The sequence below is a fragment of the Nanorana parkeri genome, unplaced genomic scaffold, assembly GCF_000935625.1.
Source record: "Nanorana parkeri isolate BGI_ZX_2015 unplaced genomic scaffold, ASM93562v1 scaffold390, whole genome shotgun sequence".
Taxonomy (NCBI): domain Eukaryota; kingdom Metazoa; phylum Chordata; class Amphibia; order Anura; family Dicroglossidae; genus Nanorana; species Nanorana parkeri.
Genome location: NW_017306658.1, coordinates 733,822 through 757,748, shown reverse-complemented (window position 1 = coordinate 757,748; position 23,927 = coordinate 733,822). Strand labels below are relative to the sequence as shown.

Below are 23,927 nucleotides of genomic sequence, written 5' to 3'. Positions count from 1 at the left end.
ATAGGATTTTTGCACTCATCATAAAATGTGTTTCTTGTAACTTTTTTGAAGGACATGTGAATTCAATGGCTGTTGGGTCATACAGCAGACTACGGCAGGATTTGAACACTGGCAAAAAAACAGTGCCAGCCTGGTATAACCCCTCCTATTCCCAGCATATCTTCTCTATATCTCTGTGGTGACACACGCAGGTTGGAAGCCATATACCAAGGAGGGGGCTAAGAGCGGAATTCTAGTTTACAGCTCCTGGAAATAACCTCATGTACCTGGGCATCAAAAGACTAACAGATGCCCCCCCATTTTGGAAAGTAGGGGCACCCCTTTATGATGCAGCAGGGTTATACGAGGTTTTGCGGAACTTGGAAGTCCATGATTTTTAGCCAGCGTGAGGTTCAGGTTTGCTTTGAAGGATGAGGGCTGGGAGTAAAAGGAAGGAACTCATCTTAGCCTCTGTAGAAGGGTCAACCTTTCCTGGGAGTTTGTTTCTGCTGTGGCAGTGAGTACACTTAGCCCTGGTAACATCCTTGATAAGGGTGCCTGGGCAGCTCTGAAAAGATGTTGTCCCTAGAAGGGCATGTGCTGCAGATGTCTTTTACACACCTGTTTCAGAGCCCAGTACTTTAACTAAAGAGTTCTCCTCATGTTAACAGACAGGAGAGTCATGTGAGAAATGAGATGGTAAGTATCTAGTAAACTGTCTATACGGTAGCTTAGGGCTGCAGTCATAAGCTCCAAAAACTCAGGAAGAGGGATGGAAACCTTCATTCTGTCAACTGGAGTTTGACAAACTAGGAAGACAGGGCCTGCTAGAGAAAACAAGGTTTAGTCACATATTGATGGATTTCTTAAACACAGGCAAATCTAATACAGATATAGTCAATTACTTGTTGACAAGGGATGCTGCTGGATCCACAGAGGAAGAGACACCCGCCTTTTAACAAAGCTCTCCTCAAACTGGTACAGGACTGCCAGCTGTTTGGGAGCAGAGAACAGCATGTCAGCATTCTCACAGCCTCCATAAAGGTCTACGGGAACAACAGATACACCAGAAAGGTATTGGCAGTCTTAGGGCCTTTGAAGGAAACTAGACTATAAACGGCAACCGAACACTTGGAAACTGCTGGCAAATCAGATAAAGATTCTGCAGGGGAGGGCGTGGAAGTACAATTGAGGCCTCTGTGATCAGTGAGCAATCAAGGTTTCAATTTGGCCCATAAAGTCATGCAAAACTGTGACAAGATCCACCTAGGAGAGAACAGAAGGAGCCATGGCCAACAAACTTAAAGTGACATTAAACCCTCAGATTTTTTAACATAAAACAATACTGTAATGTGTGCCTTACTGTAATCCATGGTTGTTTCCCTTCTCTTTGCTGCTCTTCCTTTTAAATCTGTATCTTTTCTCATGCTGGGCAGAACTTCTGTTTTGCAGCAGACTGCCTTGTCTCTGGAATGGATACATGGTGTCTGTGTGCAGGTTCACAACCTGAGGCAGCACTACAGGAAGAGGCAGTCAGCTGCAAAGGGAAGTTCTCCCCAAGCATGAGAAGACATGAGGATTTAAAAGGAAGAGCAGCAAAGAGAAGGGAAACTGCCATGGATTACAGTAAGGCACACATTACAGTATTGGTTTATGTTAAAAAATCTGAGGGTTTAATGTCACTTTAAAGAATACTCCAAGGATGGCAAGGACTCAAGCAGAAGACAAAATTTCAGGATGTCAGTGTACAATCCTTCAGAAAGTGTTGGCAGCATATGAATTGTGAGCTGGAAGCACCCGGTACAGGGGGACTGTTCCCCTGGCATCTTGAATCAGACATGTTGCATAGCAAGGCAGATACAATGTGGTTCAGGGTACCTAGCTTTGCCTTGGTATCCAACTGCTGGTAGCAGGAAAGGTTCAAGTAGCCAGAGGTGATCAGGTCACTTAAAGCAGGCAATAAGGATAATTCACGTCATCTGCAACAGCAGGAAGGCACCTCCTCAACCCTAAATGGCGGGAAAGAGTAAGGAGCATGCACACTAGATACAGCACTTAGCGGCTGACGGTAGCATTAAAACCCTCGGGGTTAACCCCTTTTGTGGTAAGCAGGAGTTTGTAAATGACACCTTATGCTCCTACTAACAAGGTAGCTCAGACCAGCCTGCATAGCCTACTCACAATGTAAGTTTTCAGAGACGGGGTCACACCTCAGGCTGTGCCACTGCAAGATGTAAGGTTGGTTTGCAAACAAACCTGACAGCCTGCATGCGATCCCCATATCATAGCGTTTGCATGCCAATTACTTCTCGATTGTCAGAGGAGATTGGAGACCTTTTGACAGGTGAGTAAGCTAATGATGAGAAATGTTAATTAACAGTTGGCAAGTGGTTAATGGTGAATGAATCACCATAAAAATCAGCAGCAAAAGTAAATGAAGCAAAAGTATGTTGTATGCTTCCTGTATATATTCAGAACAATCTATGAACTATGAGGAAGAGAGTGTTCGTAAATTATGCTCAATCCGGAAGCCCTGGAAACCATTACTTGCGCATAACTGGAAGTCTCAGTTACCTTTCACTGTTAAATTGAAACACCCAAGGCGATCTCCAGACAACGAATCAGCACCACACTGTAAAACCACCGCACTGGGCTGGTACATCTCCATAACTTTGGAAATGATCTGTGTGGGAAAAGAAAATTATATGCAATCATATCAGTCCTTATATACAGCAGGTAACAATAATAAATAGAAGACATTAATGATGAGGTCAGTATTTTCCAAAACAACACAAAGCAAATAATGAGCACTTGAAGGTAAATCTTTGTGTGCCTCAGTAGTCCTCAAGCTGACGGTCCCTTGCACACCTACAGAAATGTTTCTCATGTTTCCATAACCCATTAGCAAACATCTATCATTAGAAACACCCAGTCATCTAGAATCTCAATACACTTAATTCAGATGATTACGCTAAGGGGTTGGCAGATGCAATTTGCACAGTACTAGTGCCCCTGGATGGCGCTGAAAAGTATAAGAACTGTTATGAATGAATTCTTCATGGTTACTTGGTGTCATGAACATATAGAAGCAGTGTCAGTTAGCAGACAGGCCTCATTCTTTCCACAGGCCAAAATCTTTATGGAACATTTGTTCATCCAAAAAAGGTCTCACAAACACCAAAAAAAAGTATATAAAAACCAGGGCTTGACAAAATTTGCGAATCTAGGAGCCAGCAATATATCTCCGATAGGTGGTTTTTGAATAGCCAACAAAACCAAGTTGAGATGCCAGAGAACTATGCTCACTGGCTACTTTATTAGGTACACCTTTCTAGTACTGGGTTGGACCGCTTTTGTCTTCAGAAATGCCTTAATTCTTCATGGCATGGATTCAGAGAGTTTGGCCCCTATTGATATGATAGCATCACGCTGTTGCTACAGTCGGCTGCACATCCATGATGTGAATCTCCCGTTCCACAACATCTCAAAGGTGCTCTATTAGATTACGATCTGGTGACTGTGGAGGCCGCTTTGAATACAGTGAATTCTTTATGTTCAATTTGAGATGATTTTAGCTTTGTGACATGGCACATTATTGTGCTGGAAGTAACCATCAGAAGATGTGTATACTGTGGTCATAAAGGGATGGACGTGTTCAGTAACAAAACTCAGGTAGGCTGTGACATTTAAACAAAGCTGAATTGGTACTAAGGGGCCCAAAGTATGCCAAATGTCCCCCACACCATAACACCACCAGCAGCAGACTGAACCATTGATACAAGGAAGGACATATACATGTGTTCATGTTGTTTACGCCAAATTATGACCCCACCACACGAATGTCGCAGCAGAAATTGAGACTCATGAGACCAGGCAATGTTTTTCTAAACTTATATAGTCAAAGGTTATAAAGCTAGGCTTAGGAAAGGCTGATCCAGATAGCTGCCATGTAGAGACAACGTGAAGCAGTGTAGTAGCAAGGAATGCTGACTGAAGTCAACTGTAGGAAGAAATTAAATGTAAAAAAAAAAAAAATGAAGACAAAAAGCTAGCAAAAAAAATGCTTAGACTAAAGAAAAGACATCCATTCTCCTTGGACAGTAGCAAAAAACTGAGGCATGCTGAGTGGGGTATTACCCTGGGCTCGCCTATGGATAATTTTATTTTGCCAGTGTCTAAAATCCTCCTGTAGGCGACACTATACGCTGGCAGTATATGAATTCTAGTTGTCCCTCAGAGAAGTTAGCTTGCCTACACGTTACATATATTTTATCATTTTGTGTCTTGTCTGCAGCACTAATGTAAAAGAGGAATCAGAATCTACAGATGTATTATACTTACAGGCTTAAATATTTGTCCATATGATTCATCATCAATTCCATCCCTCATTGGGAAATTGACAGCATAATACTTGCCTTTTCCAGCCCCAATATCCTGGAAAAGTGTAAGAGAAAAAAAAGTCAAAACATTTATCTGAAAAAAATTTTAAGACCCACAAGAATAAAAAAAAAAAAAAGAAGGAACATAGGTATACCAAATGGAATGCATGAGGATTTAAGTAAACCTGGCAGCCAAACATGCGCTTCCCTGCTATGTTTGGCTGCCAGGATTGAAGAGTTAAGCTGTCCAAACAATGCTTGAATTCCGTCAGTAAATCATCCAAAATTCGAACCGCGGGTGGCCCTGCCAACACCAAGTTTGACAAACATTGACTAAAAGCTGAGGGTGCAGACTGTTACAATACAATAGCCAGCAAGGAAGACTAGCCCATCCATGCTGTTTAATGTACATGGGGGAAGCAAGCGATTTTAAGTGTTCAGAATGCTGGACTGAATAGGAGAAACCTTTAAGTGTATGGCCAACTTTAGTCCTCTGTAAGTGACCACTTAGAGCTTACACATGGCTGTGGACTCTCTTTCTCACCCCCATATGATAAAACTCTGTGCCTGAACTGCCAATCACCAAAGAAGCACATTTACATGGGAGGCAGATGTGTGATTCACATGTTTCCCATACCCAGTAAACCTCATATTAGAGCGGTTGAGACATGAAACTGTAAGAAAGTAACTAAGCTTAATTCACTGTAATTGGCATATTTAATGCACAATACTAAAAACATTAATAATAATTTGTTTTAATTCATGGAATGGAAAGAAAATCTTACTCTGAGATCACCGGTGCCAGGGAAATATTCCCCATATTTGTGGAATGAAACGGTCATGACGCGGTCAGTAGTGTAGAAAGCCTCTTCAACACCATCACCATGATGAATATCTATGTCAATGTATAACACTCTTTGGTGGTATCTGTGGAAATAGATTTAACATCAGTAATCATGATTTGCAAGACACTACATGTGAGTACCAATACTTATTAGTGTGTACCAATACCAGTAATTATTATAAAAGCTTATTCAAATAATTTCCAAATTTTTATTTGCTGTGCCATTTAAAAATAAATAAATCTAAATTTTATGGAATAAAACTTAAATTCCAGTCTTTGCCTCTCTAGGTTTCTTATGAAAACGTGTGTGAAAACATTGGACTGCATTTTGGATTGGTAATGGCCTCTCAGGCACTTAACACGGTATTATGGGGCAGAAGAAGCAGAATATACATGCACAATGGTACATGCATATGGTGGATCGAAATGCAGGGAGATGTGGTCCTTTAGGAAGGACATAGAGGCAATCAGATTGCCTAAAGAAAACCATAGCCTAACGGCAGACACATACAGCCCTAACCACATCTAAACAGTTGAGGAAAATCTCCCTAGGATGTTTCAGAGTAGGACATAATAAAGGACAATGTCCTGATGAAAGTGAAAGGAACACCACTGAGAATAAACTTATCCTCGGGAAGTACACGTCCTGGAACAACTGGTGTAGAAACCACTCTTCTAGGGCTAGGAGATGTCAGTTGAGGAAAACTGTTTTCAAATTGTTCATGCCTGAAATGCACACGACTATCAAGGCTGGAACATGAATTTCTGCCCAAGACAGGATTTGTTCTACCTTTCTTGCCACAATGAGACTTCTGCTTTCTCGCGATGGTTGATGTACACACCACCGGTGCGTACTCCAATTTAGCCTGGATCAGATGGCTCTCCAATATGTTGTTCCAGTGCTGAAGGAACAGCCAAATCACCCAAAACTCCAAGATTTTTATCAGGAGATGAGATTCCTCCAATGACCAAGTCCCCTGAACCAATAAGATACCCAGGAACAATTTGCAGCCTAACAGGCTAGTGTACAGCCTGAACTTTGGCATCAACAAGACTGGCATGGCAGGGACAGAATTGATTTGTTCCACGATGACAGAGTGTTGTGTTGCAGATATCTGGAGTTAAACAGCAAAGGGAACAGCTTTGAAAGAGGCTAACATCAGTCCAAAGACTCGCATGCAAAAATAGAAAGTTAGATGGCCTCTGAATAGAAGAGTTTAAAGTGGAGATGTGAGAATCCAGGACCATACCTAGATACTTCAAACAATGAGACTGTTTCAACTGTAGCATAAGACTAACAATTTCTCAAGGTTCATGATCCATATTATTGTCTGGTCAGAGATATGTTGTACAACAGCTCTTGATGACTATTTGCCCAACAGGTTGTCTAAGTATCCCACAATGGGAATAGCATAAGAATGCAACAAGGCAAACACTGGTGTCAGCACCATTGTGCAGCTAAAAGGTCAAAACGGTAGGACTATGAACTGGCAGTTGTAGGGGTCCCACAGAAAAGCATATAAAATCACTGATGCGATAATAAGATGGGCACATGTAACTAACATCTTTGATGCTAGAAACTCTCCCTGATGGAGGGAGACTATGTCAGATCTGGTGGATTCCATCCAGAACCCTTTGGCCCAAAACAAACATTCAGGGAACTGAGATTCAAGCTGGGAATGAAAGCCCTCTTTCCCCCTTTTGTATTAGGAACAGTGAACAGGCTAGAGTAAAATCCCTGTAACCATTCTCCCACATGAACTGGGGCAATGACAGCTTGATTCAGAAGACTCTAGATGGCTCCATGGGGATCAGCTAATCCAAACAGGGACACAGAAAGGTTGCAAGTGAGAAACAGAAGGCAGCAGGGAACGAAACTCCAGTTTATAACCCCTGTGCAGAGGCATCTGAAATGCAAGCTGTCCCAGCTTCTGCAAAGGTCAAGAGACTTGGAAAGAGGGGGATCACCTTCATGTAGTAGAAGGCTTATCTGAGGATTTGGCAGAGTTGGCATGCCAGACTCTGCGGGTGGATGTGGTGCCAAACTTGGAGGGCCTTGACACTGAAGTCAATGTCGTGGCGAAGCAAAAAGGCTGCTTCTTGACAGCAGTGAAGGAGAGAGCTTCACCATCTGTTCATTAGGCTTTTTCCTTGGAGGAGATGGGTGCCCTTGTCGCCTGTAGCATCTTTGAAGATATTATCAAGAGCCAGTGTAAAGAGATGTCCCCTCAAAGGTCATGTAGATTAAATAATTTTTGCACAAAGGTTACACAACCCAGCCAAAGTCCCCTGCATATATACGAACAGGAGCTAACCTTCACAGCTGACATTTAACACTACAGCCAGTGGTGGTTAGATTTTTCTTTTAGGAATTTTGACTAGTCACACTAGAATCGGGTGCAGGATAGGGACTCCCCTCCCAGGTAGTGCCGCCCCCCCCCCAGGTGACCACAAAGAGCAGAGGGAACAAGGGTGATACTACAAACATGGATCAGGAGGGACAAGACAGCCTCACTACTCTCTGGATCCATCTTTATGCTGCAGAACTGAGTCTTCACCTAACATGTCTCCCAGGGCCTTCTTCCAGCGATAGAGGACTAGGCATCTGGTGAGAAGTCATCAGCCAGCGCCCACCCATTCTCCCCTGCCCAATAATAAATGGCTGCTGGCATTTCCTCATACTAAATATGGCCACCAGTACCCACACCCAAAATGGCTGCTGGACATGGTATCATCAGCTGACATCCACCCATTCACATACCTGCTAATTCACAGAGAGCTTCTGTTGCTGTCCATAGTAAACATTGCCAGGCAGTAAGTAGTACAGGAGATATATCATCAGGAAATCCATGAGGGCATTTGCTGTACCTGCATTGTGGCAATGCCAGGGAAGCTGCCCGACTCAGTGCGGTAACACCTCTAACTAAATTAGTAATGGTACTGCACCAGCACCACCTGGACACACCGCGGTTAAGGGGGAGTGGTTAAAAGGGGAAAAAAAGGCTACCCACCAGCCACACAAGTAGAGAAATGGGGAAAGGAAAGCATTCATACTCACTATGGGGTTATCTTCACTGTGACCAGCACCAGAGTGGAGGTGCTGTCTGCCTGGAGTAGGAGGGGGACACTGACATAGCAACCCTCACAAAAGGCAAGGAACTGCATGCAAATGTGGACTGAGCTGGAGGCACTACAAGGATCTACATAAATCAAGCCTATCACCAAGTTCAGCAGTTGATTGAAGAAAAAATAAAAAAAAATAAGGTTTCCCCTGCAAAGGAAAGGGAACAGAGATTCCCAGCAGGAACCCTTTGCCCTTTCTTCTTGACACTTGGCAAAAAAAATAAGCTGCCTGTGTCATATGGAGGGTTATCCCCCAATAGGGGCCCCCCTAAACTGTGCTTTTGTTTTTTAGCATAGTGTCCTACTCCCAAAAGGTGGTGTTATAACCCAACCCAAGATAGATATTAATCTCCACTGTGTCCCTTGTTGAATGGAAGAGAAATTGACTTTTTAAAAATATTTACATCACACACATATGCATAGCTTACTTTAGCAGTTCCAGGATGGCAAGTACAATGTCATTCACATAACAGAACCCAGATGCTTCTGATTTCTTTGCATGATGAAGCCCGCCTGCCCAGTTCACTGCCATGTCAGTTTGCTGCCTGTTCAGTTTTACAGCACCAGCTGAAACAAAAAAAATAAATTACAAAGCCTATAAATGAAACATATCTTTTGGTTTGAAACGTTATGTGCAAACTACTGTACACAGTCTCTCTATGCCCATCAAAAATCTATATCTACATAATTAAAACTTCTAGAAATTTGGATTTATAGAAAACCAAAAAAAAAAAAAATCTTACCAACAGAGCCTCCAGTAGACAGTTGACAGAACTCAAAAAGGCCATCAAACACCGGACAGTCCTCACCAACATTGACTTAACAGAAGGAAAAAAAAATAAAGCATACTTTTATTCATAAAATTGCATTTAGCTACCATGCTAAACCTTTCACTTTTGGTACTATTAGATGCTATTCTTTGTGAGAAAGCTGTTCCTGCCAAGGACTGAAAAAAATTATTACCATGGCAGAACCAGGGGATGGTACTTGACAAATGCCTATTCTTCAAAAGATGGATATGTATTGCTGGAAATAAAAGGTGACCTGCTGTGAATACAGCTCAGCACTTCTTGACAACCATCATTCGTCTGTAGAGCACACTGAGCATATCTGACATTGCTCTAACGCACCTTTTTTGCTGCCGTACAGGAAGAAAATTTGATACTTATATCCCTCTTGAACTGGTGGCTTAACTTCACAGGTTACAGCAAAACCTGACCTAGAGAAGTAGCAAACTTGATGTGTGATAAGAGTATGGGTGGCATCACGTCTCATCAGGACTACACTGCAGTCTGTCGTTAACACAGCCGTCTGTTTTTCTGAGTCCTCTGTAACATAGTTGCATTAAAGGTGGCCATACACTGCAGGCTAGAAAAATAAATCTTGTGTGGAGTGGGGTCTGGTGAAACAATTATCAGCAGGACAGGAAGTGAGGGTAGACCTATCTAACAGAGCCCCAGACAGTAAAAACCTGACAGAGGTTTTAATCCTTCTAACACAATACGGACACCACCATTTTTCTTTCTCTATAGTGGGCTTTTAATACACCCCGATTCCAGACGTCACAACAAAGATGAATGGGAACTTACATCTTTGCATTTGTTTGCTGTATTCGGACATATTGTCTGGTCTTATCGATCGAAGAAACTTAATGTATTCATCACTGTGATACTTGGTCATCTCTTCTGCTGTGGCCTTGTGAGGGCGCTTTAGGAAAAATAAAAATGAAAGCATTAACATTACCACCTTGATAATAATAAAATTATTGCAACAGCTCATCTGTTTTCTGCTTACAACAGTAATACAATATCCCATTTAGCAGCAATTCCATGCTCAGGAATCTTCATGAAAACAAAAATGCTGCAAGCACCATTTTTGCAGATCGCACTGGACCGGAACGCAGGCACTAATGTGCCACTTCAATGCACCGCCATGCCCCTTCCCTGAACGCAGGGAGCCGCCTGGGTTGCGTTCCAGAGGCTGAACGCTCTGCAACGCACTCTTTGTGGTGGTAATGGGCGCTCTGGGAAACCAGTTTCATACTGTTCTAGCTATGTATGTTATCACTAATAAGGTGTATGGTATGTGTGGAGGGTCGCAGCATCGTATAAAAATCATACCTTGCAGCATGGCAGTTTAGTAGCATGGCAGTAGTGAAAGATTCAAGTCACATTTCCACCCCCTCCTTGCCCATTCACAAAAAGCCTTACATTTTTTCCTTATAAAATACAAGGAGAATGTATCAATACTGGAGCAGACAGAATCTGGAGCAATTGTCCATGGCAACCAATCAGCTTTCATTTTCAAACTAACTAAACAGACTGAGGAAATAATCTGATTGCCATGGGCAACTGCTCCAGATTAGGTCTTATCAAGTTTTGATAAATTCCCTCCAAGGTGTTCTGTGAATGGAGGGCGAGAGGAGGGGGGATGCAACATGATCTCTCATTTTCTAATCACAGAGGGTGGTGATGCGATTAGAAGCTTCCACTACTCTAACCACATATCTCTCGCTCTCTTACAGTGGTTTTAACCAGAATCCTCCTCATGTTAACCAACGGGCGACTCACACAAGAAATACAATTAGAGATATACTGCAAACCATCTAAAAAGTAGATTAAGATGGCAGGTATGGGTTCCAAATGCTCAACAAGCAACAGATGAGCTTGTCGCTCATCCGGATCAGCTTAAACTAAAAATGAACTATAAAAATTAGCAGAAGTGCCTTTAAGTGTATTTTACAAATGTAAGTTAAGTAATGAAAAACATTATATGCTCAGAGTGGGAGAATACAAAAAGTGCTCCATGGTGAGAAATTTGTGAAAGCAGCACTCCCAGTATATGGATTGCATCACATGAATCTTTACATGAACTGCTCAGCAGTTGGCCTAGATCAGTGGTGGGTGTTACAGCTATTAGCACATAGTAACAGCTATTAGCACATAGTAATAGGGCTGCAACCAACTAAATCGATTAATAAATAAATCGATGAGAATAGTTATCAACTATTCTCATTATTGATTAGTTGGTTGGATCCCCTAGCCCTCTCCTCCACCTAACCCCTGCACTCCGTGTGTTACGCACACCTGACTCAGAACCATGGAATCAGGTTTTGTTTAGCTCCTTTAAAAAAAAGTCTTGCTTCTAATACCATCTTTATGCCGATGAGACTCAAATATATCTCTCCACTCCACAACTCACCCCCTTGGTGTCCTTGCATAACACTAACATATCAGTCCGGATGTCGGAACACTTCTAAAAACGTAATCTTTCAAGAACTGAGCTCATGATATTTCTCCGCCCAACTTTTCCATTGGGATTGATAACACAACTATCCCTCCCTCCCCTCATGCCAAGGTGCTAGGTGTGATCCTTTACTCCAACCTCACCTTTCTGCCCCACATTCAATCACTATCCAAATACGCCCCTCCCTCACCAATGAAACCACAAAGCTACTCATCCACTTACTGGTTCTCTCATCTTGACTATTGCAACTCCCTCCTCATTGGCCTTCTTCTATCCAGGCTATCCCCCCTTCTGTCTATCATGAATGCAGCTGCTAGACTAATTCGCCTAACCGACTGCTCAGTATCTGCAACCCCCCTCTGCCAATCCCTGCACTGGCTTCCAATAGCCCAAAGGATAAAATTCCAAATATTAACCACTTACTATGCCATCCACAACTCTGCCCCTGGCTAGATCTCCAACCTTGTCTCAAAGTATCACCCTAACCGTCCTCTGTGCTTCTATTAGTGGGTGGGGTTTCAATAGCCAGCATGCTATTGCAATTTGAAATAGCCAATAGCAGTCTTGCTATTAATCCCCACAAAAGTACAGTACTCGGTTTACGACACAATCAGGTTATGATGGGTTTAACAGAACGTAAACCGAGGAATGTTTGTAATTAATTCCACTATGATCGCCTGCACCAGAACACATGGTACAGCAATGCTCTGCGTTCATGTGCGGGTGATCACACTACCGGCAGTACGTGTGTCTGCAGTATCATTGACATGAATAGCACCACCATGCCCCCTACCACCCAAAACGCAGGGAGGCTTTGTCTATGCAATCCAGTGCATTCATGGCATGATACTGTGTGATGAACTCACTAGATAGTGTGAACAGGCCCTAACACCCCTAATGTCACCTTAGCACTTTCCCTACGCAGACTGAGCTCCATCTGCCGTTTCCCCAGCCAGATTCACTGGGGTTTGACAATCACGGACCCAGAAGTGCCCAGACCTGAGCCTTTCGGGGAGGATCGCTGATCTCCCACCACTTACCATCCTGATCATGGAAGTCCAGGGTGGCCTCAGCTACCAGTGTAAAAAATTGATCGGGTTCAGCCACCCAAATCACTCCTATGTGGGCAGGGGCCAGCTGAAGAGATGTAAACAACCTCAAACCTGCCATTGTGGCTGAAGGTTGTTGACTTGTTGGTACGGCCATCGCAGTTACAGAGGCAGTAGCAAAATGACTAATCGCTGATCAAGTGTGCTTGAAAGGGACATCAGAGCTAGTTCCCCAAATTAAAAGCTTAGGCTTTAAGATCCAATAAAGAAGAAAAAAGAAAGAAATAAGGGCACACAAATGTAGAAAGTGGCTCACATATATTTCCATTTTTCTGTAGAGTCCATAGTTCAGAAGTAAGTTATGGGTCATTCGTATTCTGTGAGGCTTCATAGGGTGCCCTTGTCCATAGTAGTAGTTTCCAATGTCACCTGAAAAAAGTTAAACTGGTTTAATGCAACAATAGGATAAGAGATGGGGCAGACAAATACCGAGACAATAATCTGGTTCACACACTAGTGAGGAACGGCAGCATTACAATACCAAACAGTTCTCTAATAAGCAATGGTTGTCATGGATAAAAGCATAGTAAAAGCATAGGTTCAGTATATCTTTGTGTACTCTTTGAATTTATCACACTCTCTACAATCCCTCACAGCTACACAATACCTAAAGGAGTTAAATCTCAAAAATGTATTCAAGTACCTTACCTATTAACAAAATGTATCTTATGTGTGTATCAGTCGGCTGTAGAGCCTCAAACCATCTCTGAATTGGTGCTGACACTGTCCTTCCTTCTGGAAGGTGGCTACTTTTCTTCCCCATGGTCCCTGTGTGTTGTAAAGTAGCCTCCACTCCAAGCTCACGTGATACACTACAATCTCTCATTTACAGGCCTATTCACAAAAGGGCGAAGAGTTTGGAAAAGGCAGAAGTGATCTAGGCCAAAATAGCCGATTTGGAAAAATTCTCCAATTCAGCTCACTTTCCAGTTCAACTATGTTTTCCTAGATTGTTCACTTCTCCTGCCTTCTCCAAACTATTCACCCTTATGTGAATAACCCTGTTAGTTTACTAATCTGTATTGGGATTGTAGCCTATAAGCTCCATTTTTGTTAATAGGCAAGGTACTTTCAAGATACATTTTTAAGATTTACCTCACCGGCTGCCGGCATATAGCATCTTGTTTTACATGCTGCCGTTACGTTTCTTTTCTACGCTATAGTGACAGGCTCACTGTCACCTTGGGATTAAAATCTTTTAAAATCTACTCAATGGACAAAACTAGAGATCAACTTAAACATATGCCAGTTATACCTACCATCCTGACATTTCATTTCCCCGTAAGCAAAGAGAAGAAGCCTGTGTAAGACTTTAGTTTACTCTAGTCAGGGCTTAAACAGGACAAAGGACTCTGGTCCATGCCCCAACCTGACAGTGAAGTTGGCTGCTTTAACACCCACTGCTGCATTGTGTCAGGAAGTGGACAGAGACAGATATTCCCCATACTTAGAAGTACTAGGATTGCTCTTTTCTTCTAGCAGCCAAGTGGAGGTGAGCAAGGACGGTAGTCAAGAAGATATACCCGTTGCTATGCCCTGATTTCATGAATCAGTACCATCAAGTAAGGGAGGATGCAGGGGGTCACTTCACCTAGCTACTTGTTGATAAATAGAAGAGAGGAAGTCAGAAATGTGCAGTTTTGTTATCAAATGTTAAAAGTGAAGGGTAATCGAATAGTATAGGTCATTGCTATAGAGAGGCCTTGTAGCAGATGGCAGGATGATGTAATGTATGTAGAGGGTATTAGTATATCATTGAAATGTAGAAAAAAGCTTGGCTGTTAACTTTTGTGACGTATGAAATATAGGCAGGGCATGTGTAGTGTTTCAAAAAGGCAAAAACAAAGTGGTTTGATTTTTGTTTTTCACACTGAAAAGCAGCAATGTATGGGAGCTTGGTGTGAACCCAGTTTGGCAAAACTGTGACTGACAACCACTCCCCCCCACCCCAATCAGTTGCACCAGGGACATTCCCCAACCCACAACCAAGCTGCATATACTACTGTATTTGCCGGCGTATAAGACGGGTTTTGAAACCTTAAAACATCCCTCATTGATCGTGGACTAGGTAAGAGACTGTAATCCCGATTGTGGCTCGGGGTTACCGCTTATGGCCACACTCGGGAATGCCGCCAAGGATGTTAGTGGGTGCATTTAAACATTATTTTGGGCTATACTCGTCTTATACGACGAGTATAGCCCAAAACCTATATTTTAACACAAAAAGTAGAGGGTCATCTTATACGCCGAGTCGTCTTATACGCCGGCAAATACGGTACTTTTTCAAGACCAAGTACTTCCATTTAGGTACGTGCCGATACCAATTACTGACACTTTTTCTTAAAAAGGGACGTGTGACTTTTTTTTCTACAAACACCACCAACTGAGGATTTTAGGGCAGTTTCTCATCAGAGCTAAATACAGATGTCAGAGCTAAATACATCTCACCAATCGGCGTGCCGATCTCACCCAGGCGGCATGTGGATCTCTGCGGGCAGTGGCTATGCTGATCATGCTGGTACCAGCCTGAAGTGCTGTGTGGAGTGTTAAACGGCTCCGGGGCTTTACTGTGCGGTGTGGAGCTGTCCATGGCCGTGCCTGCGCCAGGAACGAAGAGAAGGAGGTATAGAACTGGACAGCTACTGCCAGAGGTTCCCACAAGTGCAGGAACTCAAGATAGCCACTGCGGTTTAAAAATTTAGACTGGGTGCCTCGAGATTTTGCATACCCTGAGTTGAGAAACCCTGAGTTAAGAGAGATACCAAGGAGTGGCTTGGGAGGTAAGAGAGAGATGATGGATTAGCTCAGTTCCATGTAGGCTGGGTACATTTCAGATATCCATAAAAACATGGCCAACAACAAACAAAATTAATGTTGAGGTCAAAGAAGCCAGAACTCCTGAGCTGCATACGACATAGTACGACAGCAAGGCAATTAGCATTTTCAGAAGGAAGGTCAGCCCTGGCCAGCACAAGTTTCTTTACAGTGGTCAGATCTCTAGTAGTTAAGCCAACTCAAAAAGATTTCCAGACTTCTAGGTTTCTTTTATCTATTTCCTTGCAGCTGTAATCTACAATATAACAAAATGTCAGCAAGGCTATTCATGCATAAAGAAACAAAGCAGCACAACACAAGTACAGATATCCTCAGCTGTGACCAGCACTTGCATTGTGCAGTCCTAAATCCTACCCTTTCAGGGCCCCATCAGTCCCACAAGCAAGACCAAATGAAAGGAGACAAAGAAATACATTTTTTACTTCGCACACAGACACCGCCACTAGATTCCAATCGTTTTCATCCTTTACTACATGGACAGCCTGGCAATAAGAAGTTTGCTAAATTCAATAAAAATGTATTAAAGAAACATCGTTTTGGATTTAGGGCTTGTTAACACCATTAGCAATGAATGGTGTTTTTTCAGCAACTGATCAAAAATATTGTTTTCCATGTGGCATGTACCCCATAATCACACTACAATATGGGTGCAATGTGCAGGGCACAAAAACACAATAAGTACTATCCTTGTCGCACTCCTTACCGATATGTCCCTTGTAGTGGGGGGTGCTCGCAGTGACCGCGGATGGCGCCGCGAATGTCAGCAAAAATGTAGAAATGTCACCAGCACACCAGTCCTTTTAAAATAGCAAAAGCTATTTATTGAAGTTCTTTGTCATATGACCAAACACAAAAACACAGACGCACTGCTGTGCGGAGACCTGAATGGAGTGTACTTTGTAGGCTTGGTTTTTAGTTTGACTGGCAGCTTAAGAAACATTGCGTCAATAGACAAACGCATGAACGCACACAAAAATGTGCAACATCTCTTCTGCAACGTGTTTCCTGGCGTTTCCATTTAAGTCTGCCCAAAAAAAGCTCATGTACTTTTTTTTTTCTGTGTTGTTTGTTTTCCTGCTGGTATTTTGCTGCTCAGGTGTGAACGGGGGCCATTGAAAATTATGGGATTTCTTGTTTTGGGCGTTTAAAAGCGCCTTTTCTACTGCCCAAAAACACCTTAAAGTGGTTTTAAAAGCTTTTTTTTTTTTGATCGCTGGGAGGTCTTATTTATCGCAGATCTTTGGGCATTTGTTTTATTTCTCAAAGACTTGAGCAGCTGCTGTGGTGGTACCTATGCATGCTCGTTCATGGTCGTGCCCACAGTAGCTGTGTGCGTCCATAGACACACACACAGCCCTGTGGCAGCCCCTCTTCTCTCTCCACCCCACAGGTTGATTGATGGCAGAAGGAGCCTATGGCTCCTCTACCCTCAAATCCTGCAATCGGAGTTCAAGAATGGAGGATCGCAGAGGGGACTGGCAGCTGTGACAGGTAAGTGTAGGGGAGTCAGAAAGGTAATGGGCATCTTTTACTTGATGCAGAGAATGCCTTAAGGTAAAATTTAAAAAAACCACAAATTTAAAAAAATGCTGCTCTAAGATTTTGCATTTTAGCGTGCAAGCTAGTGTGAATCAGCCTTCAGTGAAAACTGGTGAAATGTTTCCGCGAACCTGTACTTTGCTCATCCCAGGATAAGTAACAAGTTCCCAGCAAGCTTTTCCTAGGCCAAGAATAAAATACTTACCTACACTGCTTTATTATGTTTAAGAGATAAGCTTGCTGAAGATGCCTGGTCCATCACTGTGTGCTGTGGTTTCTTCCCGCAGCCCCTACACCATTACTGGCTACTGTAAATGATGAAAGGCCAGCAGAAGAAACAACAGAGCACACAAGGCATCAGGCAAACAGCACTCCTAGAAGTGGATTAGATGCTGAAGATTCTTAAAGTGACACTAAATTCCAGAATTAAATCTTAAAAATGAATTCAAGTACCCTAACTATTAACAATACTGGACCTTATTTGTGTATCACTCAGCTTTAGATCCTAAAATCATCTCTGAATTTGAGCCGACACTGTCTCTCCTCCTAGAGCAGGGGTGCCCATAAGGAGCATCACAAGCTACCAGTCGATCGCGTAGCAATCACTGGTAGATTGCGACGTCCGCTCCTCTCGCCGTGGCGCTTCTCTGGATTCCTGCTGCTCTGCCCATCTGTATGCAGCGTGGATCCGAGAAGAAGTGAAGGAACCGCTGCAGCCAGCGGCGGGAGAGAGCGGAGGAGGGAGCCGCTGTCACAGAACTAAGGCCGAGCGGTGAGGAGAGACGCTTGGCCAGGATCTCACAGCCGGCGCATCTCTCTCTCCTAACCGCTCGGCCTTAGTTCTTCTTTCACTTCTCATCAGATCCCCTGCTGCCTCTGCCCAGGAGAGCAGGGGGGAGCCAGAGAAGCTGAACCCCCTGTGTGCGTGGCCGAGCGGCAGAGGATCAGTACATATCAGTGATATGTACCAATCCTCTGTGCAGGACAAATACTGGAGCGATCAGCTGATCACTCCAGTGTTTGTAAATAAATGGGGACACATAGTACTATGTGTCCCCAGTAATGAACAGGATGTGATTTACATCACTTCCTGTTCATTCATGAGTTTCTCAATGGGGAGAAGACGTACAGAGGCTCCTCCCCATTCAGAAACCGGATGATAGTAAAATATTTTCTGAATGAATGGGAAGCCTCTTTGCTTTCCATTCATTTAGAACAGAGGCTGCAAAAAAAGAGATTGAGGACTTTGTGTCCTCAATTTCTTTTTCTATTTTAAAAGGGAAATATCAGGGGGCTGTTTAGACCCCTAATATTTCCCCAAAGAACGCCCCAAGAGCAAAAAAAAAACAAAAGATAAAAATTAAATAACAAAAATCCTGGAGGCAGGGCGCTGGGTGACATCACACGCCTGTTGGGTGTGATGTCACCCAGGTTTTTTTCTTGCCTCAGGCGCAAAAAGAGCTGGCTACGGCTATGCTCCCGCTGCTGCCGCCAGCTAAATGTGTCAGACGCTGCAGATGGAAAGGGGCAGGACACCTCTCCCCATGTGCAACGTCGGGCACACGAGCACCAAGGGAGGACAGGTCGCCGGGGCCTCTAGGAAGCACTGGAATGCAAGCGGCCGACTCCCTGCGTTCAGGGACGTGGGGTTGTATTGAAGTGAATGGCACCGCAGCCATGCCCCCCCCCGCCCACAGTGCGATCGCCCGCACCCGGAACGCAGGCTTATTAGTGCTTGCATTCCGGTCCAGTGTGATCTGCAGAAATAGTGCTCGCAGCATTCTTAAGTTTGCCGCAACTCTATAAACCTGACAGCTATACCATGCCTTGAGTACTGCAAAGTAGAATGCAAGTAACCAATCACAATGTTCAATAAGCACAGTGAACTTTCAAAAAAATATGTACAGGAAAAAACGCGTGTAGCTACAAAATAAATCAAATTACTGACAAATAAAACTTGTGCTCTATTATGTGCAAAATTCACTATAGAAAAGTCGAATTATGCCAGGCCAATGAATATATATAGCTAAAGAAATCAAAAGAAGGATCAGCCTGCACTAAAAAGGCCTATGAATCAGCAGGAGATGATTAGCACACTTCAGTGCATATGTTCAAAGCTTTTTGACAGGACACAAAAAGGAAAAGCTTTTCTTTTACCCAAAGAGCCCATAAAGTAATGGAACTCCATACCAGCTGGCAAAGCCCAGATACACAATTCTGCATGGAAGAATACATACACTATAATAAATATATAAATAACGATTTTCATAATCAATTAGTTGGCCTATTTGTTTTTAGAAAAAAATACCATCCTGAATTTAAAGTAAAATACACAAATAAAGTGTTACAAACATAAAGTTGGTGATGGCACTGCGGGCGGGAGGCACTTTTGGGGCTGCTACTGAAATGAATGGCACCACAAAAGCGACTCCCTCACCAGAATTGGTCTTTTTCACACTTTTTTTTAAAACTTTTTTTCTTTAATAATTATTAGGGGGAGTATGGCTTTATTTTTTTCATTTTTGTAAAAGTTTTTTTTAAAAAGGTCTAAACAGACCCCTGATATTTCCATTTTGAAATAATAAAAAAAGTGATTGAGGACACAAACTCCTCAATCTTTTTCTGCAGCCCTCAATGAACAGGAAGCAACCAGTACAGAGGCTTCCTGTTCATTCATAGTAAATAGATACTGTGTCCACAATTATGAAAGAACAGGAAGTGATGTAGAGCACTTCCTGTTCATTCATAATTGGGGACACAGTATCTGAATACTGTGTCCTCAATTACTTACAAACATTGTAGTTCATAAATTGATCACTGTGATGTTTGAATATTACAGGGAACGACCAGCAAATATTTTCATCGATTATACATTATGTTTTAAAACATTTATTCTTCCCAATATTTTTGGTAAAGTATAAAAGACAGGGTCACGTTGGGTAAATAGGCACCAAACATGTCAAGCCTTAAAATTGCACGCGCCCGCAAAAATGTTTGCGGCGATATGCAACGTGTGGCACGTTGCGTGTGGCACGTTGCGTGTGTATGTGGGGGGCGGGGACTTTAAAAAGTTTTTTTTATGCTTTCGCAGCGCTGAATACTGAAAAATGGCCTGGATGGGAAGGGGGTTTAACACCGCGGATGTCAACTGGTTAATATATTTTTTTTTATTACTCTTTTTTTTTTTCCACTTAACTTTATTGCCATCACATGGGGGCTATAAAACCGTCTATGTGATAGCCAATTTACATGACAGGTCCTCTTTATGGAGACATTAGGGGTCTCCCAGACCACTAATGTCACCTAGGGAACCCGAAGAAGCTGATGAAGCAGAGAGCTTCTCCCTAGCTTCTGAAGCTGGAGAGTGACAGGAGGAATGCGGAAGTAATATACATCACTTCTTGCATTCGGGGACTGGAGAGGAGATGAAAGGGAGTTCGTGCACTGATCCCCCTTTGATCTCCTGTCACCGAGCAGCCGTGCTGGTCCTGGCCACAGCGGGTCTCGGGACCGGCAGCAGCTGCTAATACAAGCTATCGGCAGAGGATCAGTACTCATAAGTTTACATACCCTGGCAGAATGTATGATTTCCTGGCCATTTTTCAGAGTATATGAATGATAACGCGAAAACCTTTTCTGTCACTCCTGGGTAGTGTTTGGCTGAAGCCATTTATTTATCAATCAACTGTGTTTACTCTTTTTTAAATCATAATGACAACAGAAACTACCCAAATGACCCTGATCAAAAGTTTACATAGCCCAGTTCTTAATATGGTGTGTTGCCCCCTTTAACATCAAATGACAGCTTGAGGTCTTTTGTGGTATGTGTGGATGAGGCTCTTTATCTTCTCAGATGGTAAAGCTGCCCATTCTTCCTGGCAAAAAGCCTCCAGGTCCCTTAAATTCTTGGGCTGTCTATCCCCAAAACATCAGCGATCCACCTCCGTGTTTCACAGTAGGAATGGTGGACTTTTCATCATAGGCCTTGTTGACTCCTCTCCAAATGTTGCGTTTATGGTTGTGGCCGAAAAGCCACAGGCCAAATGACTGTGTGTGCCAGAAGGTTTGAGGCTTGTCTCTGTGCTGTTTGGCGTATTGTAAGCGGGATACTTTGTGGCATTTGCGTAGTAATGGCTTTCTTCTGGGGACTCGAGCATGCAGCCCATCTTTCTTCAAGTGCCTCCTTATTGTTCATCTTGCAACAACCACACCACATGTTTTCAGAGTGTCCTGTATTTCACCTGAAGTTATTTGTGGGTTTTTCTTTGCATCCCGAACAATTTTCCTGGCAGTTGTGGCTGACAGTTTAGTTGGTCTACCTGACCGTGGTTTGGTTTCAACAGAACCCCTCATGTTCCACTTCTTGATTAGAGTTTGAACACTGCTGATTGGCATTCTCAATTCCTTGGATATCTTTTTATATCCCTTTCCTGTTCTATACAGTTCAACTACCTTTTCCCGCAGGTCCTTTGACAATTCTTTTGCTTTCCCCATGACTCAGAATCCAGACACGTCAGTGCAGCACTGGATGAAGGATGCAAGGGTCTGTCTGTCTGTCAGGAGGCCAGAAACTCATTGGCCTTTTATACACACACACTGATCACATGCAAACAGATCACAGGTGAGGATGGTTCCCTTTAATAGATTAAAATCACCAGGGTATGTAAACTTTTGATCAGGATCATTTGGGTAGTTTCTGTTGTCATTATGATTGGAAAAGAGTAAACACAGTTGATTGATAAATAAATTGCTTCAGCAAAAACACTACCCAGGAGTGACAGAAAGGTTTTCGTGTTATCATTCATATACTCTGAAAAATGGCCAGGAAATCATAAATTCTGCCAGGGTATGTAAACTTATGAGCACAACAGTATATATACACATACATACATACGGTCTGCAAGCAATGAATCCAGGAATCGATAATGGGAATAGTGGTCAACTATTCTCATGATTTTTGAAAAGTAGATCTTAAAAACACAAAAAATTGTGGGCACCCCTGCCTTATTACATACAATGCATTAAGCTAAAACGCCTAGCCCTTAGTATTATGGAGACATGATTTAGGAGACAGTCATAGCCTGGAATAAATTCGGAAGCCGATTAATCGATTATTGAAAAAGTTGACAACTTTTTCAATAATCGATTATGTCGATTAGTTGTTGCAGCCCTACTTCATTTATTGAAGTTTTTTGTCATATGACCAAACAAGCGCTTTCGGGACCGCACAGGGTCCCTTCATCAGGCTTTAGCATTGACGGGAGACACAATAAATGATACTACTAGAGTTCAATGAGAATACTTCCAATATACAAGTCCACATTTGTACTCACTACAGCCCTCAGTGCCACATTTAATATGTATCTTAGCAAAATCCAGAGGAATAAAACTAAATGTAAATGGACATCATAGAACAAACTAAGAGTATGAGAGTTGAACAAAACCATTAAATACTGGAATAATCCACTCTTTCACTACCGGCGTAAGCACCAAAACACCCCTGTCTACAGGGGCCCCAGAGATGACAGTAAAGCTGGCCACACACCACTCAACTCAACCAATTAAAAACTGAAGGAGCCAGGCAGAGAAAAGTTGGCCAAACTGTGACAACTAATCAGCTGCAGTCACTGTTTGTGTATTTTGAGAGTTGTGGGTATCGGCAGTCACAATACAAGAGCCAACAGGGGAGATTTCCCATCCAAGGTGGCTAGAGTGGATGGAGGAATGGGGTGCCCTTAGCAGGCTGAACAAGAGAAATATTTACATGTATGACCACCATAAAAGTCACAAATCTTTTCCTGCCCCCGCCATGATGCTACAAGGACTTACCTTAAATGATGCCTCTTGATGCGATCATCTTCTTCCTTCCACTTGTAATCAGGAGTCCGTACAGCAATGGTGCCAGTCTTTGATCCAGCACAGATTGCTGTGCCTTCTGTGTCCCACGTGGTCACTGCCGGCTGCGTGCATTGACTTACAATGTGTCTCTTCTCTTCTCCCGGCTGAAGATCTCTACTGCCCATGCGTCCGCCCCATCATCCTGCTCGGCCGCTCGAGAAGCCTCAGATCTTCAGACAGGAGTGAGCGCGGGGGCACAGGTAAGTAATTACCTTTTTTGTAACTTCTTTTTTTAAAAATGTTTTTGCATACATCTACTGCTTGCTAGCTGTAGATATAGCGCCAATGGGATGCAGGCTGGGCACCAGGGTTTTGTGGAAGAAATAAACAAAATGTTGAGCCCCAACCTTTTTGTCATACTGTGCAAGTCTGCACAACGTATTTGCATGCTATGGCAGACTTACCTAGCCAGGGTTCCAAACTTTGCTAAATACTGTCTCGCAGTCTAATACCATAGCGGTCATCTTTTGTAAGATCATAGACTCCTTCACCCTATTTCTGACTTGATGGAAATTCAGCATTTCCAGGATCTGGCTCTAGTTGGCTTGGTGACCGTAAAAATAAAGGTAAGCAACTCGAAGCGGTTATATTGCCTGGTTTCCTATTAAGTAGGGCCAGGATCCCATTCCAAAGGACGGCCCAGGATACTCGTTATATGCCGACATACCTCGGACCGTAAAGCCTTGATAACTGGACAGTGCCACCATATGTGCATGTAGATACCTGGCTGAGGGCAACCACAGAAGCAGAGCAAGGAGGAACCAGGAAAACCCTTCACCACCCCCATGGCACAAAACACCATGGTGACATCACCTTGTAGTTGGCTTCCTGGGCTATACCATTTTGAGAACAAGATTTGGAGGTTTCCCAAATCTGAGATGGTGTCTCCCCATGAAGAGCCAGATTTTATTTGATACAAGGTTTAATGCCAGAAAAATCAGTTTGGTGGACAATGTACCAAAGCGGTAACAGTTT

General features: G+C 43.0%; 1 protein-coding gene across 2 annotated transcripts in view; it reads right to left on the bottom strand.

The window, feature by feature from the left end:
* HDAC2 (histone deacetylase 2) overlaps window positions 1–23,927 on the bottom strand; it is a 39,833-nt gene that overhangs the window by 11,650 nt on the left and 4,256 nt on the right. For both annotated transcript variants that reach the window (XM_018559377.1, XM_018559378.1), the window contains exons 2-8: window positions 12,937–13,049; window positions 9,915–10,032; window positions 9,069–9,143; window positions 8,754–8,892; window positions 5,144–5,285; window positions 4,321–4,413; window positions 2,554–2,662 (exon numbers count right to left, since the gene is read on the bottom strand). In XM_018559377.1, coding sequence (XP_018414879.1) covers window positions 2,554–2,662; window positions 4,321–4,413; window positions 5,144–5,285; window positions 8,754–8,892; window positions 9,069–9,143; window positions 9,915–10,032; window positions 12,937–13,049 — 789 coding nt within the window. The remainder of the gene's footprint in view (window positions 1–2,553; window positions 2,663–4,320; window positions 4,414–5,143; window positions 5,286–8,753; window positions 8,893–9,068; window positions 9,144–9,914; window positions 10,033–12,936; window positions 13,050–23,927) is intronic.